General features: G+C 38.4%; 1 protein-coding gene across 6 annotated transcripts in view; it reads right to left on the bottom strand.

Moving 5' to 3' along the window:
• LOC124111119 (hippocampus abundant transcript 1 protein-like) overlaps positions 1-24,293 on the bottom strand; it is a 58,142-nt gene extending 33,849 nt beyond the window's left edge. The window contains exons 1-2 of one of the 6 annotated variants that reach the window (XM_048399574.1): positions 24,135-24,293; positions 10,506-10,526 (exon numbers count right to left, since the gene is read on the bottom strand). In XM_048399574.1, coding sequence (XP_048255531.1) covers positions 10,506-10,526; positions 24,135-24,209 — 96 coding nt within the window. In that variant the 5' untranslated portion in view covers positions 24,210-24,293. Of the gene's footprint in view, positions 1-1,183; positions 1,288-10,505; positions 10,527-17,406; positions 17,564-24,134 lie in introns of those variants that run through there. The other 5 variants (XM_048399575.1, XM_048399576.1, XM_046470720.2 and 2 more) reach the window with 5 other exon arrangements.
• Between the last annotated feature and the right edge of the window lie 1,278 nt (positions 24,294-25,571).

Raw genomic sequence — 25,571 nt, 5'->3', positions numbered from 1 at the left:
GTATCGGAATATCAATACAAATACTTGAACAGGATACACGTCTATCCCTGAAATAATGTATGAAAAGTGTGTAATTCTTGTAATTCGGGACGATACACCAACTGAGTGATCCGATACGTATCACGGTACTTGCAGGTGCTCTTATTTGTGGTGAATGGGCCATCTTTTTCATAGACAGATGGCCAAATACCTTGCACACTGACGATTTACAGTTGGCAGTGTCAAGTATTCAGCAATGGATGAAAATATGTATGTTTTCACTACAAATTTTACTAATGTAATGTCTGGTGTAACACTTCAGCAAACACATTTAAGGTAAGAATCGATATTAATTACAGATTGTTTGACTGTGATCATTATTGTATCGATAAGTGAAAAAATAGGGATCCACGGATGCATCAAGTCATCTAATTCTGAACTACGGAATCATGTCTCCTTAGACTCACCTGATCACTGAATCAATAGCATTTATTTCTCCCTACCCATCCTTACATTTCCAAAATAGAACAATTCTCACAAATAAAAGGAATATGGTGACTTACATTATGATATCAACAGAACATTATAGTAATAATTTATATCTGATTATAAAAGTTTTATTTGTGTAGCTTAACCGTTACCATGGTTATTATCACACGTAACATGTTTCCATTCCTGGATTTATTTCATTCTTTGTGAATAATCATGTCTAACTTTCTAACCATGCTAACTGCTGCCTGCAATATGTGAGAATCTGTCAATCCTCATATTATAAAATACTAATAAAATGTAATACAATTTTTTTAAATTAAAACACATCTGTGACATCATTCTATTGTTTGAACGCTCCATTTTTTTTTCAGGAATGGAGAGTTGCTTGTCAACTGTACATTATCTTGAAGCAGCATTTGAATTTTTCAAATATTTTCAACTAAAGAATATTTTGTCAAAGTGTAAAAGTAGGGATGAGTTTTAAGTAAGGGAATATCCTCGTAACTCTCCATTCCTTAAAAATAATGGGCCTCTGGTCCATTATTTTTAAGGAATGGAGAGTTACGAGGATATTCCCTTCTACATAAACCCACATTTTTACTTGAATTTTCAAATTATCTTTTAGTTCTGTATCACCAAAAATGACAATAATAATGACTTTGACCAATCAAGGAATGAAAAGAGAAACATGCTTCAAGAATACTGAACATACCACATTTCATGTCTAAAAATCTCCAACCAGTTTAATCCCCTACTATCCAATAACTTCATTGTAAAACATGAGTTGCCAATCAGTGTACTTCAACTGCAAACTGTATACCACAATAAACTGGAGGTACAGATAAGTGATGTACATGCAACAGCTTTCAGGGCTGATGGAGTCACACTACAACAACACACGATCTGGTGGGTAAACCCGACTTGTGGCATCAACAGCTACAGCAAAAGCAACATCTGCTGCTGAGCATCCGACCATGCAGCCTGTAGAGACAGTTGTACTCCTGCATGAGACTCACTGCACGAGAGTCCCTGCATATTCACAGTTCTACACAGGAGATATTCTGTGGGCAGCCATGCTGTGCATCAGTCCTTGTTGAGTGCTGTTTTACGCTGCATCAGCAATATTCCACTAATATCACCTGGGGGTGCCAGAAATGGGCTTCACATATTCAGGAAAACAATCCCAGCCCTTCAGTATGATTTACCTCTTCAAGTCCATCAAATATCTTTTTGACCCCATGTTTATAAAGCACTGGCCAGTCCATCAACATGTTTATGTTAACGGTCAGCACTGCCAAGTTTCAGACTGGGAGATTTGTAACGGAATCCTTCATGTCGGAAGAAACATTCTAGTTGTTTTTGTTTTGTTTGTTTGTTTGTTTGTTGTTTAATGCCGCACTCAGCAATATATTTCAGCTATATCACAGCAGTCTGTAAATAATCGAGACTGGACCAGACAATCAAGTGATTAGAATCATGAGCATCGATCCACGAAATTGGGATACGATGACATGCATCAACCAAGTCAGCGAGCCTGACCACCCGATCCCGTTAGTCGCCTTTTACAACAAGCATAGTCGTCTTTTACAGCAAGCACGGGTTGCTGAAGACCTATTCTACCCCGAATATTCACGGGTCCTGACATTAAATGATGCCTTAACTGACTTGATAATTTTTAGAAATAGATATATATTGACTACTATTTTCAACTAGACAGTCGGGCCAGCTTTATGGAAATGTCACTAGCCCAATTTAAACATCACTGCCATTTGGCTAGTGGGCCAGCAGCTATTTCAAACACTGATCATACATACAGTAGTTAATTAATGATCAACTTGATCAACTTGATCAAGCAGTGGTTTTGTCTTAACATGCTGAAGATCGTAACATCAAGCTAACATCAGACTTGAGACACTGATTTTTTAAAAATAATCATGTGTTGCAGGTCATTGACTGATCAAAACTAAACAACATTCATGACAATTTTACTCAGATTAATGTAACGACCTGCAAACGAATGCCAGAGCTTCATGGTGGACAACACTTCATTACAACAGCACGGAAAGGAGACCTGTACCCTATAAACAAAGCAATCTTAGAGCTAAGACAATAAGAACTTCCATATCTTAACCCTGACTTAAGACAGTCGCAGTGCTAAGATTGCCTTGTGGCACAGGCATGGGCGGATACAGAGGGGGGGTGCGGGGGTGTGCAACCCCCCTTTTTATTTCGAAAAAAATCTTTATTTCTGTATAAATTACCACCAAAGACAATAAATAGATCTTAATTGTGCACCCCCCCCCTTTTCAAAAAAGCTGTATCCGACCATGACAGGGCTCACGACTGGACATACAGGTGGTTGATAGCACAATCTACCGCATGGGGATCAGCGACACAAGTCAGGTCACAGCTGTGTTTCCCTTCATGCTGTGACACAGTGACTGCCAGCGTTCACGTCACCACTCTCTCCAATGCCATCATCTCCTGACGCACATCATCCACTGGGGAAGCCAGAATGCAAGAGATGAACAATTCAATATAACTGTACATTATTAATTCTGATCAAATTGGTACGGCAGTTGACATTTTCAGCTGTAGATATAGAAAGACACTAATTTGTTAGGCTCAGAATGCTTGTCTCCTTGAAGGTCCAGGCAGTAGATCTGGTTACCATGACTGACGACTTGGGGAGTATCTACCTTACTCCCATGAAAGAGGAATCAGTGCTTGGATGCATGGCATGTATTGCATAATAAACACAGCATACCTCGCATTTCAGAGAGCAGAGGACGAGGATCTGTTTATACACTGCAATATTTCAGCAATTTAACCCCAGGAAAGCAAGAATGAGCTTCTGTCTGCTTCACTGTATCCATGTTGAGCATCAAACATGGGTGTGTGGCGAGATGAGAGGGCACTTTAACTACTAGGCCGTGACCTCAGCCAATAGTCCTAAGCCAGAGTCCAGTAAAATTCAGTTCAATCTAGTGAGTTCAGTGAGAGATAATTCTAGGGAGGGGCCTTGTGCATTTTAGCCCCTAAATTTGAAAAAAGGCCTACATTTTCAAATACAATGGGGCATTTTAGCATTGTGCTGTATGGGCAAGTGTGGGTGTACCTCTGGAATATTTGAAATTTTCACATAAAGGACTCATGTCAGAAAATTCCTACAATGAACCCTGATCAGGTATTAATCGACCATATGACAACACTAAAATGTACAAACAATGACGCTGAAAGCCAAGTTAGGGCTAGTGGACTCCAAACAGATTTGGAACATACTGTAACTGTACAGCTGTCTATGGGCAATGGCCTAGGTGACGGTCAAGGGCTCTTAAAAATACTTTCACATATCCATGTTTCATCAACGTACATGAAAAAAAGGATTAGCCCTGGCATGTCAACCAATTTCCTGCTGAATAAGCTGCTGGTCCTTTGGCCAACAGAATTGTAGCGGGCCTGGTAATGGTATTATTTGATGTCAGTGGCCAGCGGGCCTATTTGATGTACTGAACACACTGACCTAATTGTGGAAGCATGAATATGTGATCACTAATAGCATCATTGGGCCATGTACATGATACACATAAAACTCTACAGCAATGGCCCCTAGGGCTGATTTTCCAGGAGGTAGTTGACCCAATACCTTATTATATATTAACATGATCTCAGTAGAATGTGTTTCAGTCACATCCTATGCATTACAGGACCAATTTTTGAACTCAGTCTTGACAAGTAGGGCGAACCGGGATTCGAACCCACGATCAAAGGTTTCAGGCGTGCCCAAGGGACACAACTCTGCACAGCGAATCGCGGCACCTTAGACGACTGGGCCACCCATGCCCCTCTGCACCCCTTTAAGAAATCCTTGTAAAAAGTTCTTAGTTTTGAATGTCTGCCCTTTAGTTATCACTAAAAGTAAGTTGTATTCCCTACATCCACATACACAGTGTGTCTACCACACACAGATCTCAGGGGGGCCGAGAGGTCACTTATACCCTGGTGTTAGGGTCACAGGTCATGCTCATTCCTGCTTATCATGTTTATCTGAACAACGACAAAGATCCGGATCTTTGCAAGGATTAGAATGAAGTTCAGTTTTCCCATCAAACCTTTCAACTCTGACCCAGACAAGAGAGATCTCTACAGCATATCTACTAATCACTAATTTTCAAACCATTTATCACTAATATCAGAGACCTTACACTCCATCAGAAAAAACAGACAAATAAATGCTAGTTCATGGAAAACACTTTTCTCTTATCAAAGACATGTAATAACAGTTCTACTGTTCCCTCATAAATATGGAAACATTTCTGTGATAATGACTACATGAATAGAACTAAATACTTTTCTCTGCACCAAATAATTCCATTTAACAGTTTCAAGATTAAATTCAATTCCTTCACTTCACACATAACAACTCCCTACTCCATAATCTCTTCAAACAGGGGATGGTGGAGTGGCCTTGTGTTAAAGCAATCACTCGTCACACTGAAGAGTGAGTGAGTGAGTGAGTGAGTATGGTTTTACGCCGCATTTAGCAATTTTCAAATCACAGCAAACCCGAGTTCGTTTGCCCACATGGGTACAATGTGTGAAGCCCATTTCTGGTGTCCCCCAGTATGATATTGCTGGAATATTGCTAAAAGCAGCGTAAAACCAACTCACTCACTCACCAAACATTCTCCATATCGCAGGGATAGCAGAATGGACTCAATAGCTCCAAGTATCGGTGGTAGCTTGGCTAGTGATGCAATAATTCCATTAGGTCACTTTAGTTCTGAACAAATCTATTATTAGCTGTCCATAACATCTTTCTCCATTTCAGATAGTGACTCTGATGCACAAGCACATGTGACTGTATTTACCTACCTTCCATAGTAATGTCAACAGCTGGCAACAAATGTGGAGAGACAAGGTGACAGAGTGAATTGGTGAATGTTGGTCTACATGAAACTCAGCAATTGTCCAGCTATGTCACAATGACCTGTAAGTCTGGACCAGGCAAACCAGTGGTTGATAACATGAGCAACTATTCCCGTCATGAGACAATCAAGCAGGTCATACAAAATGAACTCCCCCTATGTCTTGACAGAAGGCAAAATCCTAACACTAACTGTATAACCATTATACCTGTGACATTCTATCACTTGTAAAAATAATAATAATAATAGTCTATTTATATTGTGCATATTTACACACCACTGAGGGGCATACTCATAGAACAAAGTTAAGCAAGCAAATGTAATTATATTAAATAAGACATAAAACTTCTTTCCTTTTCAGCTTGAATAATATACTTAACCATGCTAAAAAACCATGTCATGCTAATGCAATATTAATAATATATGACAAGAGAAATTATCAAAAACTTTCAATAATAAACCATGTCATGCTAATGCAATATTAATAATATATGACGAGCGAAATTATCAAAAACTTACAAAAATAAAGCCATGTCATTAAACATGTTAAATACAAAATCATTAAAATTCTCCTTATTTTAATTTTAATTTAATCAATAATTTGTAGCAGCCAAACTTCATATTGCAAAGTATTTTCTAATTCCGAACATTGATTCTCCCAATCCCAAACCGAGATCTGTCAGTGCCAGGCCTGAAGCCTCCTCTGTCAGCTTGTCGGAGATGGCAGTCACAAGTGACAGAACATGGCGCCTTCATCCACAGGAAGCTGGACTGTCCCCACAGCAATCGAACTGATTCTAATCAATAGACACCGGAACATGGTAACAAGCTAGACCAGCAGAATCCACACTGAAACAGGCTTACATTCCTTGGACTCTTGGACTTAATCACATCGTGTTTGTTCGATGTTTGGTCGACATATGCTTTTGGAGACAGTGAAATGCCAGGATTCCTCAGCTGCTTGTCAGAGTGAAATGGTTTGGGTGAAAATTATGTTTCTGTTGAAACTTGGGTCTCTTCATGACAAATCTTGTTATGACATGACTATATCAGTATTCTTGTTGAGAAAAAAACTACAGTGAGTGAGGGAGTTTGGGTTCAATGCTGCCTTGAACACTCCTTCATATAAACCCAAAAGCATGGGTATGGTTCAGGCAAACCAATAAACCTGGGTTGGTTGGTTTGTTGGTTGGTTGTTTAACGCCACACTCAGTAATATTCCAGCTATATGACAGCGGTTTATAAATACCAGTAATCGAGTCTGGACCAGACAATCCAGTGATTGACATCATGTGCATGGATCCACGCAATTGGGATCGATGACATGCATCAACCAAGACACCAAGCCTGACCACCCGATCCCGTTACTCGCCTCTTACGACAAGCATAGTCGCTTTTTACGGCAAGCATGGGTTGCTGAAGACCTTTTATACCCCGGATCTGCATGGGTCAATAAAACCTGGGAAAATGTGGGATAGGCACCCATGACTAACAGATCCAGAGATGCACAACTGTAGGCCGAGGACGTATGTAGTCCTCTGGGCCACTCAACCAACATTTACCAAGATACATCTTTTCAGCAGCAACGTCAGTTACAATAGTCTTAATTCAGAGATCTGAATGGGTTTTCTTTTCCATAAACACTGAGAGTTAGTTGGGGGGTCTGGGGGACCAAGGCGAATTTTTTAATTGAGCATATATTGTATAGGCCCGTGATGTTATGAAATCTGAGGAGTTTCGCGGATCTTTGAAAAAATTCTCATCCCTGTTAACTCCAAACTTGTGAGAATTATCTTACTTTTATGTTGTTAAGCATTGTTAAGAATGATAGGTGTTTGGCAATATATTATTTCATACTAACAATTTCAGCATTATCAAAATGATTAACGTGAGTAAGCAAACACTTGTTTTCAGGAAGCTCTCCATGGGTCTGTCAAGTTTATTGGTACCCCGACCGACTTCCTTCAGTCCACCCACTTATTAATGTTAACACATGTAATAAATCACACAACCTTCACATCTCATGATCCTTACCAAATATAACATTTGTTACATTTGACCACTTTCTAAATGGCATTGTGTTACTGTATTCATAGCTTTCGGCCATGTGAGCTGTGCCAATTTACACTTGTCAGAGGGGTACTCAAAGTATGTGATCTAGACTTCCAGTTGCCAGACTTTCATTTCTGTGGAAGCCTCGGTGGCTGAGTGGGTTAGATCACTGATTTAGTGTGCTGGCAATTACGTGCCTCACTCTGGCAAGTGTTGGTTCGAATCCCGGACGGGACTCAACCCAAAAAAGTATGAGTATCTGTACTTTACTAAGAAAGTGTTATCCCAAATATAACATTTGTTAGATCCTTACCTAGTTACATTTTCTATCTATTTCCACCAGTGCCCCCACAAACAAATTAGAAATATGCATGAAATCATTCAAGATTAAACATGTTCAGTATCAAGTGAAATCATCTTTGCATCTTGTCTCTTGCCCAAACCAACATGATTATAATAAAATCAACTTGAGTCTGACAAAATATATTCCCATGTTAAAACCTACATGCTAATGCTGATACACGTGCGATAGGTTATCAAATTTCAGCTACTTACACTATCACTATTAAAACATGCCATATATTTACATATGTCTGGGAGCTTGAATATTCCATTGCGCATATGTAAAACAATTTTGCTTTATAATTCATGAATTTTTGCAGTTGCAGGAATATCTGTATATATATGAGACTGTCTTCATGATAAGTAATGACATTAATCCAGGAAAATGAACTGATCTGAATTGAACAGGTATAGTACATGGTTAACATGGCAAAGGGAAACAACTCTGCACAGAAATGAGCACCTCAGACCACTCGTATTTGCAGGACAAGATCAAGGAAGGAACGTCCTTTCACCTCCACTTGATAGGGAGATTTATATCTTCCATGATACACAAAAAGTATTCTCCTAAAATGTCAAGTGTAAATTAAAACAGATTAACTGATTATCCCTAGTACATGTAGGAGTCAGATCTATGGTATGATCCGTGGCAGATTCCACAAATAGGGCAGATATTGGTGTAAACTCAAATCCGTGGCAGATTCCACAAATAGGGCAGATATTGGCATATACTCGAGATCCATGGCAGATTCCACAAATAAGGCAGATATTGGCACATACACAGATCTATGGCAGATTATCATATAATATTAACAATTTGCCATTTCTGTAGCACGAAACATTGTATAGATTCATACATAGCGGCAGACTTTCGATGATCAATGTTGTGATATATCTGGATTATTTTTATCATTTCCTCTGTGGAACAGCATCGTCGGTGCAGGGATTGCATATCGGTACTTCTCTTAACGTTTCTCGAAGTTTCATCGTAAAAATAATTTTCTAAGATCTTCCACACCATCCTCTGCCGGAGTTGATAAAATCCGGAATATTTTCACGCTTGCCCATTTTGGGATTCAGAGCCACTACATGAGGAACTTTTTTGAAAAATCATTTGAAAATGATTTGGCTTTAGGGCACATTACGGTCTTTCGGTACTGGCTTCTTCCTCTGCCAGCATGAATCCCCTTTAAGAAAACCTTCATTTTCTATGGTGTCTGGCTCCATCGTTTTCGACTGATCACTGTGTCTATCAGTAATAGATGTTGAACTTACATGACGTCATCACAGGCAAAGAATCATGACGTCATCTAAAGCATGACATATTACAATTGAATAGATTGCACATTCATAGATAAGAGATCATTGTAATCATGACGTCATATAACTATGAGAATCTGCCACGGATCTGAGAATACGCCACAGATTAGAGTCCCGCCATAGATCTGAGTCCTCCACACACACACATATATATATATATATACTTACTAAGGATGATACAAAACATGAAATACATGCCTGTTAGTAGATGCTGGGTAGGTGATATGGGAGCTAGTGTTTTAGGCATGTCATAACACTCATATATCATGTATATGATAGTGAGTGAGGTACCACATTGTATATGTAATGATGTATACGGTGGGGAATAGAACCCTGGTCTTCAAGATGATGAAAAAAAGCTTCACCCACAATGTGACCCCACCACCCTTAATTTGACCAGTGGCTATAATGACAATAAAACTGGACAATGCCAGATGACAATGAAAAGAGGAAAATGGCTATGATCCCAAAATTCAAAGCAGAACTAAGAATTGCAACATGTTGCAAATAAACCAACTTCTGTCCAACATTATTTCCCACAAATCAGAATGGCCCACTAGAAACAGTAATCGGTTAGAGTCCCTCAGTGCACAAGCTTCAAGTCACTGTGATAGCAATGACCATGGTAGAAACCAACTCCCAGGAGCATGTACAGTGGGTGGGTGGGAAAGCATTCCAAGCTGTGGGCAAACCAACTACTCATTCCCTACTGGGAAAGTGTGCATCCTGTTACATCAGGGTGTCCCGATACAGCCAATCAGCAGCACCTACGAGCTTGCCAATACCATACAGCATCAAATGGGCTATATTTCATCAGGTCTGTGATAGGCACTTAAAAGTTATCTAGAGACACAAGATACATGGACAAGTTTTGAATTCTTTATTACACACAAAGTTTAAGGCTACTTTGCTTCACTTTAACAGGTAAATGATGATAGGTCAAAATGTAGTCTAGATATGTCAAGAGGCAATATTTCATGGAACAAACTTTTATAGAAAAATTCTCAAAACTGCTAACAATTCCAGTCTGCTGTTGTAGCTTTAACAAATACTCGTCTGAAGCTTGTGTCAAGTAAAATTTCTTCTGGTCAAGTTATCTCTGGTAATAAAAGTCTAAATTTACCAAACAGCGACCAGAAAATTTATAGACCAGTTGTAGAAAATGACAAAGGTCCAGACAAGGTCTGAATCATAAATAAAGGCTGATAACTTTCCTGTTAATCCTAGCCCTTGTGTAAAACTTCCAAAAATATTCCAAACGACTTGTTCAAACTGGTAGAACAAAATGGATTTGGCGGAAATTGTGATGTACTATACTGCAAGCCACGTATCGTAATACATCCATGGCACCTGTGTATCGGTACACCCTCCCACCATGCACCTCTCACTTACACTCATCTCTTCACTCGAATCCTAAAACAGAAACACACAACATGGTCAAAACAAACAAGATAAGTTATCAGTAACCATGGCAACAAGTATTAGTAACGGTATGAATAATGAACAAACAAACACACAGCAAAAGGAGGTTTTTTTATCAATGATTATCACCTGATGAAATGACTCAGTGGGTTTAGGATATTCATCGCTGTTTAGCCTATGTTCATCATGTGCTGACATCACCTAACCACATGATGTTAGATGGGATGTAATTGATAGTCTGGCTTGAAGCGACAGAGAAGTCTCTGCTATACTTATATATCTACACAATTGGGAAACAATGACATGCATCAACCAAGTCTGACCACCCTATCCCATACGAAAGCATGGGTTGCTGAAGGCCAATTCTGACCCGCGAAGATCCGGGTAGAATAGTTCTTCAGCAACCCATGCTTGCCGTAAAAGGCGACTATGCTTGTTGTAAGAGACGACTAATGGGATCGGGTGGTCAGGCTGGCTGACTTGGTTGATGCATGTCATCGATCCAAATTGCATGGATCCTTGCTCATGATGTCAATCACTGGATTGTCTGGTCCAGACTCGATTATTTACAGACCGCCCTCATATAGCTTGAATAATGCTGAGTGCAAGACCAATTCTAACCCATATCTTCACGGATGCATCAAAGTAATGACTGAGTTGCTCCGAGGTTGTGGATTATTAATTCTTCTGATGCATGTCACATGTCTTAACATGCTAAAGTGACTGAGTGAATGTCTGGCATATGCCTCGGTCAGCAACCAACAACATGACAGTGGCAGGCAAAACTGATGGTTGACAGCATGAGCATCAACACACACACTGAAAGACTTTGGATATATCCACTTGTTGGTTAACTCTTACAACAAGCAGAGGAGATACTTGAGATCTATTCAAGTGCAAACATTGAAACAAACTCATTTTCAAAACAGGAACCAAGCCAATGATATATACGTATTTAGACTTGCTCAGAGGCCAAAATTCGGCACCAAGTTTGCAGCAAATGTCAGTAAAAATTCCCAAATTGGAATTAAACATTTCCCAAATCATGTTTTGTAGTTATGTCTTTGTAGTGGTGACATGTATTCCATGCACTGATAACAGGACCAACACAGGAAGAGACTTTAATGCTTAGTTTAACATTACTGCATTGAAGTGAAGTTTCTCTATATGGTTGACATTTCATACATTTTTCTTCACTTTCTTTCTTCTTAAATGAAAATGAATAATATAAAGAATATCCAACTCGAACCTCAGAATTAGGTACCCTTTGTGAAAGAATGCTCCCCCTTGCTGAGGTGTTTACACCATTCCGACATGTTCACTCCTTGTAGCTCTGACATTGGTTATTCTCTGTATGTATTGTAGTATAATATGTATTACACAATCCCTTTCCTTCCTCGTTCCCATGCTTACACAAGTATTATGAGATGTGTTTATTTCTTCATCATGTTCATGATTCCTGCTGAAGGCATTTTCCTTTTCTTGTCCTGGATCTCCTATATCATGTATACAACTAAGAACGCTCTGCGACAATGATATCATTGATTTACTGTGTACACACACTTTGTTTAGCTATGGAACACTGCAAGCAGCCCTGACTGATTACTAAGAACTGAAATATACACAGCCACACGAAAACACTTTCTAGTTTAAATATTAAGTGCATTACAAACCTCCACCTATTTGTGGAAATCTCGTGACATTTTGTCTGACCTTATTTCACCTAGAACAGAGAGAAGTCTCAGCCAGAACACAATAATTATGAAGTAATTATTGATTAAACCTTTCATTCTTTTGAGAATCATTGAACATCTTGAATCATTATCAATATCATGTTCATAACTATTATACCTTTGAAAAGCAGTTCAATGATTTTATTCAAACCAACAAATGATTTCTGTACCTTAATCTGGAGGACTGGGATAACGGATCCTTTTTCAAAGGATTCTCCCAACATTGCCCAAATAATGGTAACATATTATATATCGGTATATTACAGGCAAAGGATACCATACCCAGGGATAATTCCAGGGTTGGGCCTTGTGCTTTTAGCCCCTAAATTTGAAAAAAGGCCTACATTTTCAAATACAATGGGGCATTTTAACATTGTGCTGTATGGGCAAGTGTGGGTGTACCTCTGGAATATTTGAAATTTTCAGATAAAGGGCCAGATAAATGTCAGAACATTCCTGGAGTGACACAATATGGTGAACCTTGCATACCCAAGGATGTCTAAAACTTTAGCATGTACAGGGGAGTGCCGAACATTTTCCCTACATTATTAATGTATAAAGTTTACATTCCACCTGCATGATCTGAAAATAATACGCGATGGAAATGAACTTCCCTTTACCTCTTTCCACTTACATAGGAAAATTTATGTTTTTCAGGACTACAAGATTGGAATACCATTCTCAGCTTTAGTCACAATGCCTTAGGTACCATTAACCACAGACCTATATAACCATCCAGGTCCGTGCATTAACCAACTGTCCGACTCTCATCCAACACTGGTCATTTGATCACAGATCTATACATATGACCTGTGAAGATTTGGGTAGAGAATAGGTCTTCAGCAACCCAAACTTGCCGTAAAAGGCAACTATACTTATCGTAAGAGGCGACTAACGGGATCGGGTGGTCAGGCTTGCTGACTTGGTTGATGCATGTCATCGTATCCCAATTGCTTGGATCGATGCTCATATCAATCACTGGATTGACTGGTCCAGACTTGATTATTTACAGACAGCCGTTGCATAACTGTAATATTGCTGAGTGCGGCGTTAAACAACAAACAAACAAACAAATCTTATCACATATCTGCATTAACTGGCACAGATCTACACTAATTTACACAGATCATTTGATCAAATATCTACCACAATTTACACTGGTCGTTGAATCACAGACCGCCATTAACTTGCACAGAGAATGTGATCACACATATCTACACTAATTTACTGATCTTTCAGCAATCATTTTACCACAGGTCTACACAAACTTACCATGGCTGAGATTTAAATTTTGAAATTTAATGACATGTTTCATGTAAACATTTATACCTACATTGTCATAAACAGGGGATCAAACACAGCCAAAAAAACCAAAATGAGGCAAAGGTTTGATATGTTTGTCCGGCATCAACACTGTTTCCCAATGTGGCCCTACAGTTGTACTCTGGTTGAGTGAAATCTGACATCATGTCCAAATGAACACTCACCAACAAGGTCGGGCTGACACAGTTACTTCTGATGTCAGACATCAACACATGTTGCATAACACTGGCCAATGTTTCAAGCTAACGCATCATAATAATGTCTAACTAGCTGGGGGCAAGGCAGTTTTGACATTGGGGACAGATTTAGCAGATCCATGCCTTAACTTTTCAGCTGTAGGCCTCAAGCTGTGAGAAAAGGCATATCACAATATAGGTGGGGATTTACATAGGATTTGGTGTATATCTAATTCAAACTGGAAGTTCGGGGTCATAATTTTCAAAATTAGGTAATCATGAGTAATTACCACTGTGAGAATACGATAATAATTAAACATATTGCGATAGTTCGTTGTGATAACACATTCACTGAACAACAGACCTGCATTAACAAGAGTGAGTGAGTGAATACAGTTGTATAGTGATACTGATTATATAGTGCAATGTTTATCAGGTACAATCAACAGTCTGTAACATCAGGCTTTAAGATATATTTTCTAGGAATTTGATCAATTGTCATCCAAAACGTCTTAAACATGTGAAAGATTGTTTCTCAAATTTGGTAATCATATAGAAAAGAATGCCCCATATGTTGATCATATACAGAAAATGTCCTTATGCCATAGGGGCTATTTTCACTATTGCGATTGTCTTCAGTCAAGTTTTTTGTACTCTCTGTAATTCAGACTGTGCCGTAAACCGGACTTTTTGACCAGTCCTAACAAAGTCCAAATTGGACAAATTCCACTGTATTGCTGACAGTCTCTGCCATTTTCTTCCCTACTGCTACTCAAACGAAAGGGGAGTAACTCTGAAATTGTTGTAATCATTGCTAACCAACACAGGCATAATCTATATTTAATTTATAACCAATTGCAGCTATTGAAACTATCAATTGTTATGCATACTATCGACAATACAATTGATATTTTAAAATTCCTGTCTATTAGCACCATTGTAGGGCAAACAATTGCATTTCATGGATGGTGCAATACATTATGTCACGCCAAGCCATTTGTCTGTAACAAAATCACTGAAGAGAAAAGCTGCTCACAGCATCTTGACATATTGAACCTAGATCAACAACATACCTCCATGCCTACCATCGCGACTGATGACATTATCTCTGTATCAGCCAGATGAAATGTCGCCTTTCTTGGTGGACGCCCATCAATATGCTATTCAGTCAGCAGCCATGATGGCTAAGATCTGAATCCTATTTGCTTGTTTCTACAAAGATGAGATACTAAGCCGCCGTATTCTGCTACAATACCTTTCACAAAGATGGCTTACATACATCAGATACCAGTATGAACATGATAAAAGGAAAATATAGAATTACAAAGCGGAGTGAACATTATACAGCCTAAAAAGGGTGAAGAGAGTTTCAGACTGACGTGAATACTAACGGGTCAATGACCCATTTGTTGATGTTCAAATAAAGGGAATGAGATCAGAAAGATGTGTCCCATGGTGTCCACGAATGATCACAAGTGACAAGTTACTTGTTGTTTCAGGGGTCAACACAGTTAAATCCTCCCCATCCCACCCCCCACAGGATGAACATGATGAAAGACATTGATGTGAATTGTGATGTTTTGGTTTAAAGATAGACTATGATGATCATGATTTAAAAAGTTGGTTTGTTTGGTGTTTGACGTCGCACTCGGCAATATTCCAACTGTATGACGTCGGTCTGTAAATAATCAAGTCTGCACAAAACAATCCAGTGATTGATTTCATGAGCATCGATCCACACAATTGGGATACGATGACATGACTGAACCAAGTCACCAAGCCTGATCATCTGATCCCGTTAGTCGCCTCTTACGACAAGCATAGTCGCCTTATACGGCAAGCATGGGTTGCTGAAGACCTATTCTACCCCCCATCTTCATGGGTCTGATATAAAAAGATGTGCAAGGATACATGATATAGCTCACTGCATCTGTCACATGATCTCATGAGCTGACCCAGCTGAGCTCCTGCCAGAACCTTTTGTATTTATTTTTGTATATTTTTAAAAAAATTATTTTATTTTGGGAGTGGCGTGGGCATGATATTACTGATTTAATTTGGTTTGTAGGTGGAAATAAGAACTGCTTTCAAAAGGATTGATTCTTGAGTTTTGAAACTGTGTTAGTAGGTGAACTGGTATCTGGCACCTGAGTGTTAAATTTCTGTATTGTACAGGCCAGGACTGTGATTGGCTTACGGGTTTATTTCCACCACATTCCTGATGTACAAAAGACACAGTACCTTACCTTGCTTACTCTCCCAATGTTCCCTGAATGTGGGCATATGCTGATAGCCTGATACACAGTGCTATAGATTTAAATATTGATCAGTCCTTATACTGTCACATTTATATACCTACAGTTCAATATATATCTACATAAGAAAGGTAACACCTGATCTGCTTCGAAGAAGCACAAAGGTGGACGAGATCTACAAGCACAGATGCTAGCACACAGACAACTGATTTGTAAATACAGATATGGTGGACAAGGTGGCAGCATTTGTCTCTCAACACACAGACACATGATCACGGTCAAAACAAAAGTCTCAGAACAAGCATACTGACTGACATATCATGAGAGTGAGTGAGTGTGGCCTTATGCCGCTTTTAGCAATATTCCATCAATATCAAGGCGGGGGACACCAGAAATGGGCTTCACACATTGTACCTATGTCCATAATTACACCTGCATCACTGAAGTTATCATAATGTCTTTAAACAGTGGTCCGTAAAACTTAATCAATTAGGAATGTCTTATTTACAAATACAGGGATGAGAAAGAATATTTTCCTTTTCAGCGGAAACTTCTTTGCAATGGAGCTTGGTCCATAATTTGGGGGTGTTTAGGGGTAAGCCATAAGAATGACAAAGTTTTCGTCACTAAAATTCACAGAAATTCACGGATCCGCGGAAGATTCTCACCACTGCAAATAGGCATCAGGGGATGTGAGCAAATATAACTTATCTCTTTCCTAAAATATTTCCTTAATATTTGTAAACATGTGACCACAAGTACCATGACTGATAAGAGTAAATACTTAATAAGACCAAAGGTTACAACTTGCAGCAATAGCAAAGATATTAAAGGGTTTGAACAATGTATTTTTGGATCCGGGGTGAAATAGATCTTCAGCAACCCACGCTTGCCGTAAAAGGCGACTATGCTTGTCATAAGAGGCGACTAACAGGATCAGGTGGTCAGGCTCGCTGACTTGGTTGATGCATGTCATCGATCCCAAATCATTGAAATGCGTGGATCGATGCTCATGATGTCAATCACTTGATTGTCCGGACCAGACTCGATTATTTACAGACTGCCATCATATAGCTGGAGTATTGCTGAGTGCAGTGTTAAACAACAAAGAAACAATCTTTAACATGCAAAATTTCTACCTCATGATAATCACAGCCCATGTTTGAGAATATTACGCTCCATGTTCAGACAAGTGATTCAACAATTCAGTTCACCTCCTGTTCTGGCCCAGAATTTCCAAGGGCACAAGCAAATAAATATTTCCAACAAATCCTCAACAAATACAACACCTATCAACACCTTCAGATTGGCATATATATGTGGAAGCTACAGACTGCAGGTGTGATTGTGTAGTACATGGGTGTGATGTCGGCTGGCTACTCACGCTGTCAACACACACATGACACAGGAAGGAGGATGTGTGTATCCGGCAGCAGGCTGTGTACCAGTGCACTGTCGGTGTTACAGATCAGTCACTCAACTGATAGGATGTAAACTGTCAGTGCAGCAGTCAGTACGAAACACTGGGTGGCGGCAGGTCACTCCCAGTCAGACCTCGCAGAGTGGGTGTTACCACTTCCACTTCCTATTTCACTGACACACGCAATAGACCGGGATCTCATCTAACCATGCTAACAGGGAATATAGTCAATATGTTAATCATGTTCATGGAAAAATAATTATTATCAGAACATATATTCCTTGAATATAAAAACCAATAATTGAATCATCTAATTGAATCAACACTGATTGAGCGCGACTATGATCATGAGTGAGTGAGTATGGTTTTATGCCGCCTTAAAGGGGAAGTGTACACGCAAAAATCTCTTTCTTTTTTTTTCTAAACAAAATACAATTTTAGAATTAGTTAGTATCTGTGTTTGAAAATATACACTCATTTGTTTCACAGTGAAAGTAGGAAGCTCACAATAGTGTGAAAATGATATGCCGTTATGAGGCCTTCGTTTTTCGAGCTAAACAGGCCTGAGTTATCCCCCTTAGATTATGACGTAATTGGTGCCAATTCAACTAGGTCCCTGTCTATTCTCAACGCAAAAGATATCAAGTACCAGTTTGCGGTAAAACAACATGGCCAACGACACACTCCGGCGCAGTGGTGACTCAGCATAACACTATGCTGGCTGGCATCTGAGACGCTAGAATCACACACCTGTACCTACACCACGTGAAGCGGCTCTAACAAAGCATGATGACGTCATAATGTTTATCAATTGGCACCAATGACGTCATATTGCAAGGGGCATAAGCCATGGTGTTTTTGTTATGGAAATAGAACACTTGGTACATGTGAAAAAATATAAATCGTTTTAATGCAAAAAATATGTTAATTAATTGTGATAATTTTATATTTTTGTCTATGACACTTCTAGGTTAACGCTTTCAATGTGGAAAAAGTACAAGAAAAATAGGTTCATTTCCGTGTGAACTTGCCCTTTAAGCAATATTGCAGCAATATCCCAACAGGGGGACACCAGAAATGGGCTTCACACATTGTACCTACCGGTATGTCGTGAATCGAACCCGGGTCTTCGGCATGACAAGCGAATGCTTTAACCACAAGGCTACTCGACTACTCCCTATGATTATGATGGCCAATTCATAATTCAAAACCTCACATAATAACAATTATATTTTCTTACATCATAAAATCACTTTTTCAACCATGTTTCCCAATTTTTACACAAACCATGAAACAAATGGTCAACAAATGATCAACAAACTTGATAATGGATTCTTTAACCATGTTCATAATAATCATCAAATGTTACCATGGTTACAGTATAAGCTGATACTACCAGGGCTACTTTACATGCCTAATGCTAATGATGTCATATGTTATTCTGAAAACTTATTTCCTTCACAAAATATTAAATATAGAGGGTTAAAAGTACTGTAACGATAACATTATCCTCATCATGATAGTCTACCATCAACGCTGTCATGCAGTGTATCATCACAAGTCACTATCTGTCCTTCTGATATGGAATAATCTACATTATATGCCATATCAGAATAATTAAGGGCAGATAATGACTCTGATTATGATAGCATATTTCCAAATAATTGCTGTCGTGATAACATATATGTGTCACTATATTTGAGATCTGAGAATATATATCGCAGAGTGCCCTGTTTTTGAACATCCATATTGATTGTGATTTGTGGTGTTATAACGAGGGGTGTGACACCATAAAGCTGCCAATTTGTCAATATTAGGTTCATGTGAAGCAGCATACACCAATCAGAACCATCTGTTGTCATTCAGAATTCTGGTGCCCGTGTCATGATGAAAAGGAAGAGTAAAATAGTGTGAACATTTCTGTATCCCCATAGGACATGTTTTCGAGCCCCTAAACAATATGTGACCATGCACTTAATGTTGAAGTCAAGGTAGACACTTGTTCGCCACTTGTCGCAGAAGTTATGTTATGAATTTAGCTAGAGGAAGTAAGATATTCAATACATAATGAAAACGTGCCTCAAAACTTACTTTATTCACTAAGGCACATTTTAAATTTAATCAAACTTGATCTAGTGATAATTTTGCATCAGGATAATTGTATGCACGGATGATGTATCGGCTGCTATTTGTAAACTTCCTGTTTGTTATGTCATGTGACTTATCATGTTGTGCCGTTAATTTTAACTTGACTGTAATGAATGGGTTCAAAATCATGTGACAATAATAAGATGGCGCCTGATTTGCTCATCTTGCTTGGCCAGGCATTATCACTATGAAATTAACAAGATATGGCCATTTGACCATCCAAGAGTGGACAGTATAAAATGTTCTCGAAGGGAAGACTTAATTTTAGTGTATTTGGATTGTTGTTACACAAGTAATACTTCTCAGGGAATCGAAAGCCCTAATCATGAGGATATATATGAACATATGTCACAATGTGCTAAACTGCAAAATATTCTTATTTTGTGAATAGGTTTCTACTTTCAATTACTTTTGGAGTTTTGATGCCAAACTGCAAGAATCATGTTGAGAGCTGTGCACCATACACGGCTGTTCAATAATGGAAACCCCTTTAAAATACCAACCAATCAGGTGTTCGAATCTATGTGACGTCACAAGAGTGCGGCAGAAGTTTACAGACAAGGAAATGGGGGTTACACCTTTTATCAAGGACTCATTTCCTATCATTATATACACAGCTAAATTCTACTATTTAAGACATTACCTACCGGTATCAACACTATTTTACATTTTCATTTTGATCCAGAACAATCCTTACTTCCTAGAACTGAGGCAATATAGACTTGCCAAGTCATTCTACACTTTAGTTGGTTAATTTATTCTCTGAGGTCTGGGAGACAGACTACCCCTATGCGTCATGATGTCGATACACATCCATGACATTGTTACACATGGCTGTCATAGCAGTATTTCAATACTTCTCATTATCATCACTTCCTTTCATTTAGATTCAAGTGGACACCCAGCAGAACGTGCCTCCCTCTTCAATCTACTGCTGAATCACATTCCTTCCCAAGGCAATACAACATTACACTCTCCATAGACACATGAGAGATAAAGCCAATAGTCTGATGGGCCAGCGGATCGTAACACTAAATCACTCCAGTAGTGTCCAATACCCACAGCTCCAACATACAGAGCCAATAAACATTAAATATTCATTACATACAAATGCCAAAACAAATAAATATCCCCAGAATACACAGTGGTATTTGTAATGGATGCACAGACTCTATGAAAACACCGGGACATTGACACAGTCTAAAAGGAGTTATAATATATAAGCAGTTATCCTGGACTCGAGTGCTTGTGTATCACAGTGTCGGACATCCCAGAGGGCTAAGTATTGATTGTCATCAGTGATCTCAGATCGTGCAGATTCCATACTGTCCTTAAACCACCAGAAGAAATCACAGACATCATTGGAGATCATGTACACAATTTCACAAAAAATCAGAGAAAAAATACATGTAAAAGTTAGTAGGTGAAGCACATTGATGCTCCTCCTCACTACATAGTCAGCTATATTACAGCTGTAGCTACTGCCATCACAGATTACCTATAGCAACCATGGTAACATGAAAAATTGGGTGTTCATTATATACATCCCTTCATCATGGTCAACAAGCAATGAAGGTGAAGGTGAAATGGGGTTTGACGTCGCGTCCAAGATTATTGCACTAACATAGCGACGTGCATGCATGCATGTGTGGCTGCTTGTACTTGTCCGGACTTATGCGCAGTTTATAGTGCTAGCCCACTGAGATACCATGCCGCAGTTTAACATGAATACCCAACTCAGACACAGTATACTGACACCGAGCCAAGCAGTCCTTGATTTAGGCCCTTAATACCGAGCACCAGACAGGGTAACAACAGGTACTATCGTTTAACGTCTTTTGGTATGACACCGCCAGGAGTCAAACACCGAACTTTCGCTCTACCACTGGACCACGGAGGCGGTTCAACAAGCAATGACTAACACTAGTCAACACTCCTTGGAAAATTATATGTACAATTCTTGCAACTATGTCCATCATTTAAACACTTATCATACCTCCTTGTCAGAATGAAGAGCTCTGACTGGTTCTTCATAAAATACATCAATCCTACCGTGGATGGAAATAAATTTCTCAGCAGGAGAAAAAATCCCATACATCCCGCCACGAACAAGATAGGCTGCACATGGATTCCTGTATGTTCCTGTAGGGGAGAATAAATCCCTAATACCCCACTTCAACAAATGTTCAAAGCAAAAAGCCACACGCTTTTTCCGAGTCAGTGAAAGTCACATGACATAGCACAAGTTAACTTCAGCTCAATCGAACAGATGTTTTCTACCAATTTAGAATTTGTTTTAATTCTTTTACAGTGTCATCTGTATCACGAGGTACATGTGGTTTTATGCCTACTGCACATACGGGTTGTGGTATCAAACCCCACGTGGAACACATACAACCACATGTATCCCAAGTGACACTGCTACAACTCATAATATGAACCATGTTAACATTCATATGGACACCAGGCCTGATGAAAGGATCAACATGATCCCTGTATCAAAGTCTGTCAACACTTCAGTGACAACGTCCAGCTCCAGGTCATGTCTGACATTGTACAACCAACACAGCTGAGCATCAGGAGTACCAAATGATAAGGAATGTTGTAACAAGTTAACAACCTCCAGTCAATTTAGCTTGTTCAGCAATGTCTACAACAGTTCATACACTATAAGATAGTACCGGTATAACGACAGCATCGTTATTAACACTGACCAAACTTAGGCACATACATCAAGTTATAATTATATGCATAATATAACTGACACTATTCTCAACTTTCTTTGAGGCTTTTATGAATCTATTTTGTATTATTACTTCTGTTACACGTTTAACAAGGTCACGGTTAGTTATTTCAAGATATATTCCATCTGACATGATACAATAGCATGATCAGTTTCTACCAAAAACTGTTAACTCGCCCTAGGAAAGCAGCAGAAACTAACAGTTTTAGTCCACTAGTCCTTATAATGATAACATAAAGCAAAACCCTTAAAAATGGCAAATTTCTACTAGTCCTTATGATACCTTAACTATTGGGCAGTTTGGCAAGGACTACAGGACGAGTGCCAATTTCTTTGTGATCAGTTTCAGTAGATTTTACTCTGAACAGGAACATATTTATTACCTGAGCTAACTCTCATGAAATTAATGTTAATGGTCTCAGGATTCAGACTTTAGACCAGTGTTACAAGCCGTACATTTTAAGTTGCGGAGCAGTTAATGGATATCAAATGTTTCATCTGCTGTCTAAGGAATTTGACAAAATTAATAGGTTAGAGAAATTCCACATGACACTCTTGTTTTCCGAGCTATTTCCTGCTGCAGGTAATTGCAAAAACATGATGATAAGACATTCCCAGAGATTACAGAAAACAAAGCGTGAAGGTAACTACAACATGTACAGGTAATTCATTTATTTGGCATTATAAAATAACTGATTTAAATACTCGAATTACATAAGTTTGCAAACATGGCATACTGTTCACGAAATGATACATATGTTGGACAATGGTGAAGATGCAATAGTAAGTGTTGCAAAGATTTGTAGACTTATTTTGAGTTTTCAACATTTGTTCAACAAACCAGTACAAAACATAAACTACAGAACCATAACCATGATGACTAATCATTAATTTTAAAACAGCATTATCATGATCATGATGATTATAGCCCTGCATTGAATAGTTAAGTTTGTCATATTTTTAACAGAAGAATGTTCTAGTCTTAGCAGCTCTGTCGGTTATACCATGCTTATGCAATGTGGACAAGAAGGCAATTCCACTGTCACTTATCAACAAGATTAATGACAGGAGAAATGAATTTATCATTGACCACTTCCCATATATCTTATGGTCAAGTTATTTGGTTGTATCAACATGATCAACATGTTCACAATTTGATTGACATGATTCAACCATTCTTTTCACTTTTAGCATGTTACGAATTGGTAAAATGGTTCAGAGAAATAAATACAAAGGCAAACTTACTCATGTTTAATTTATATCAAGCATTATCTAGGCCTAAATAATGATAACGTGACTGATAATTCTCTTTCCTTTTAAACATGAAAGTGAACATACTTCATGTACTCGTGATCAATGAATCATGGTATTGACATGTTGAGAAATCTGATAATGTATTTTATTCAAATTATATAAAATTAAGAAAGTTAGACATATCAGACATAAACTAGGGTATGCTAAATCGTTTTAGAGAAATCTAAGGACCATGAATCATATTATCCTTACATCATGTACATGTTCGAAAATAAACATCTAAAATACACAAGCTATTCATGAAATGATGGCACTTCGAACAGAACTTGACCGAATCTGTTACATAAACTGGTCACTTACTTAAACGAATTATTTGTATATTTCAAAACTAATCGTCGATTACGGTCACATCGACGGTAATACGCCGTATGGACGACAACATCGGTCTGTGAATCGCAAAATGACAACCCGGTTTCTGATTCGGAAACCTGGCTGGCGACACACCAATCATATGACAACAGATTCAAAACAAAAACGATAATCATACCGAAGAGCCTTCTTTGTAGCTTCTCTTCGACCACAGTATATTTCCAACAACTCTTTTTCTTTTCTTTCCCAACATTACGACGGCATTTTTCACTAAAATATTATCAAGTCATTATCTCTGCGATTCGTGCCATATAATTTGGCCTTGACCTTCGCCTATCGCCACTTCATCCCCGCACAGAATGAGGTTAATTTGCTAAAGTAAATAAAACTGCGATGCCATTACCAAACTTTGACATGGAAATAAATATATTCGTTATTTAAACACTTCACAGATTATATTTAAACAGCCCGAAAATTAACAGAAGAGACTATAATATTGTCGATTATACAGTCCGATATTGAGTGGTTTATCGAGGCTAGCAGGTGCGAGCCTTACGCTAAATTTATTTAGGGACTGTGTCAAAGTAATAGACACATTTTATCACTTGAGATAATGATAGGTCGTTAATTGAATCACGTATTGGTTAAACACTGACAGTTATCTTTAGATCCAATATGTTTGGTATTTCTCCTCAATAAACGTATTTTATAGCCCGAAATAGCATTTGTGTATTGTTTATATATTTTAGCCTTTATTGTTTTGACACAAACCCAAGTCGCCGTAAAAGGCGATTGTGATTGGTTGTGTAGAAATTTGAGATTGAATTGACAAGCAATGAACAAAATTGTATGGTCTAGATAAAGGACCTAACGATTTAAACAAGAGATATTTTAACCCTGGCATATACATTCAAGGAGATAAGGAGATATTCGCATTCTATATAACCAGATTCCGAATGTTATCAAACATCACCTATCAATATGCCCATGCAAGTTTTATTCCAAGTACAGAAAAAAAGTCTTTTCCATATCACACTTCAATTCAGCATGTTATAGCCGTGTCAATTCTGATGTCACACTGTTGGTTTTCCTCTCTTTTGACGAAAGCCCGCTTAACCGTATTTTAAGGTTTTGAGAGATCCGCGATTATTATATTTACATTGACATGTTCAAAAGGATTGGATAAAAGTGAATCACTTACGGACTCCTCTCCATACTTACAGTTATACACGTGTGGTTAAAAGGTAACCTACATTGCATGTTAATAACGTATGTTACACAAGTAAAGGGTGTAATTCTACACGAAATATTGATGTGTATTACCTTATTACTTCGAGAAAACATTGTGGTTTCTATATATACTAGAATGGTTAAACATGAATGTCTCGATAGCAGGTTTGTCAAAGAAAAACAGCAGAGATCTACCCAATTATAGAATACCTTCACACAAAATTACTAAGACACAATCCCCATAAAGTTCGGATCGTAATGATTAAAACCCGGTACATCTGCAATGGAACCAAACACACTAAATCACGCCGATGTAACCATTACAGTGCAAACTTTATTGGGATCGCGTATGATTTAATTTGTGTGTCTATTCCTATTTTAAGTG

Source organism: Haliotis rufescens, unplaced genomic scaffold (assembly GCF_023055435.1).
Source record: "Haliotis rufescens isolate VD_foot unplaced genomic scaffold, xgHalRufe1.0.p SCAF_2, whole genome shotgun sequence".
Lineage (NCBI taxonomy): Eukaryota > Metazoa > Mollusca > Gastropoda > Lepetellida > Haliotidae > Haliotis > Haliotis rufescens.
This window is presented reverse-complemented; position numbering and strand designations above follow the sequence as displayed.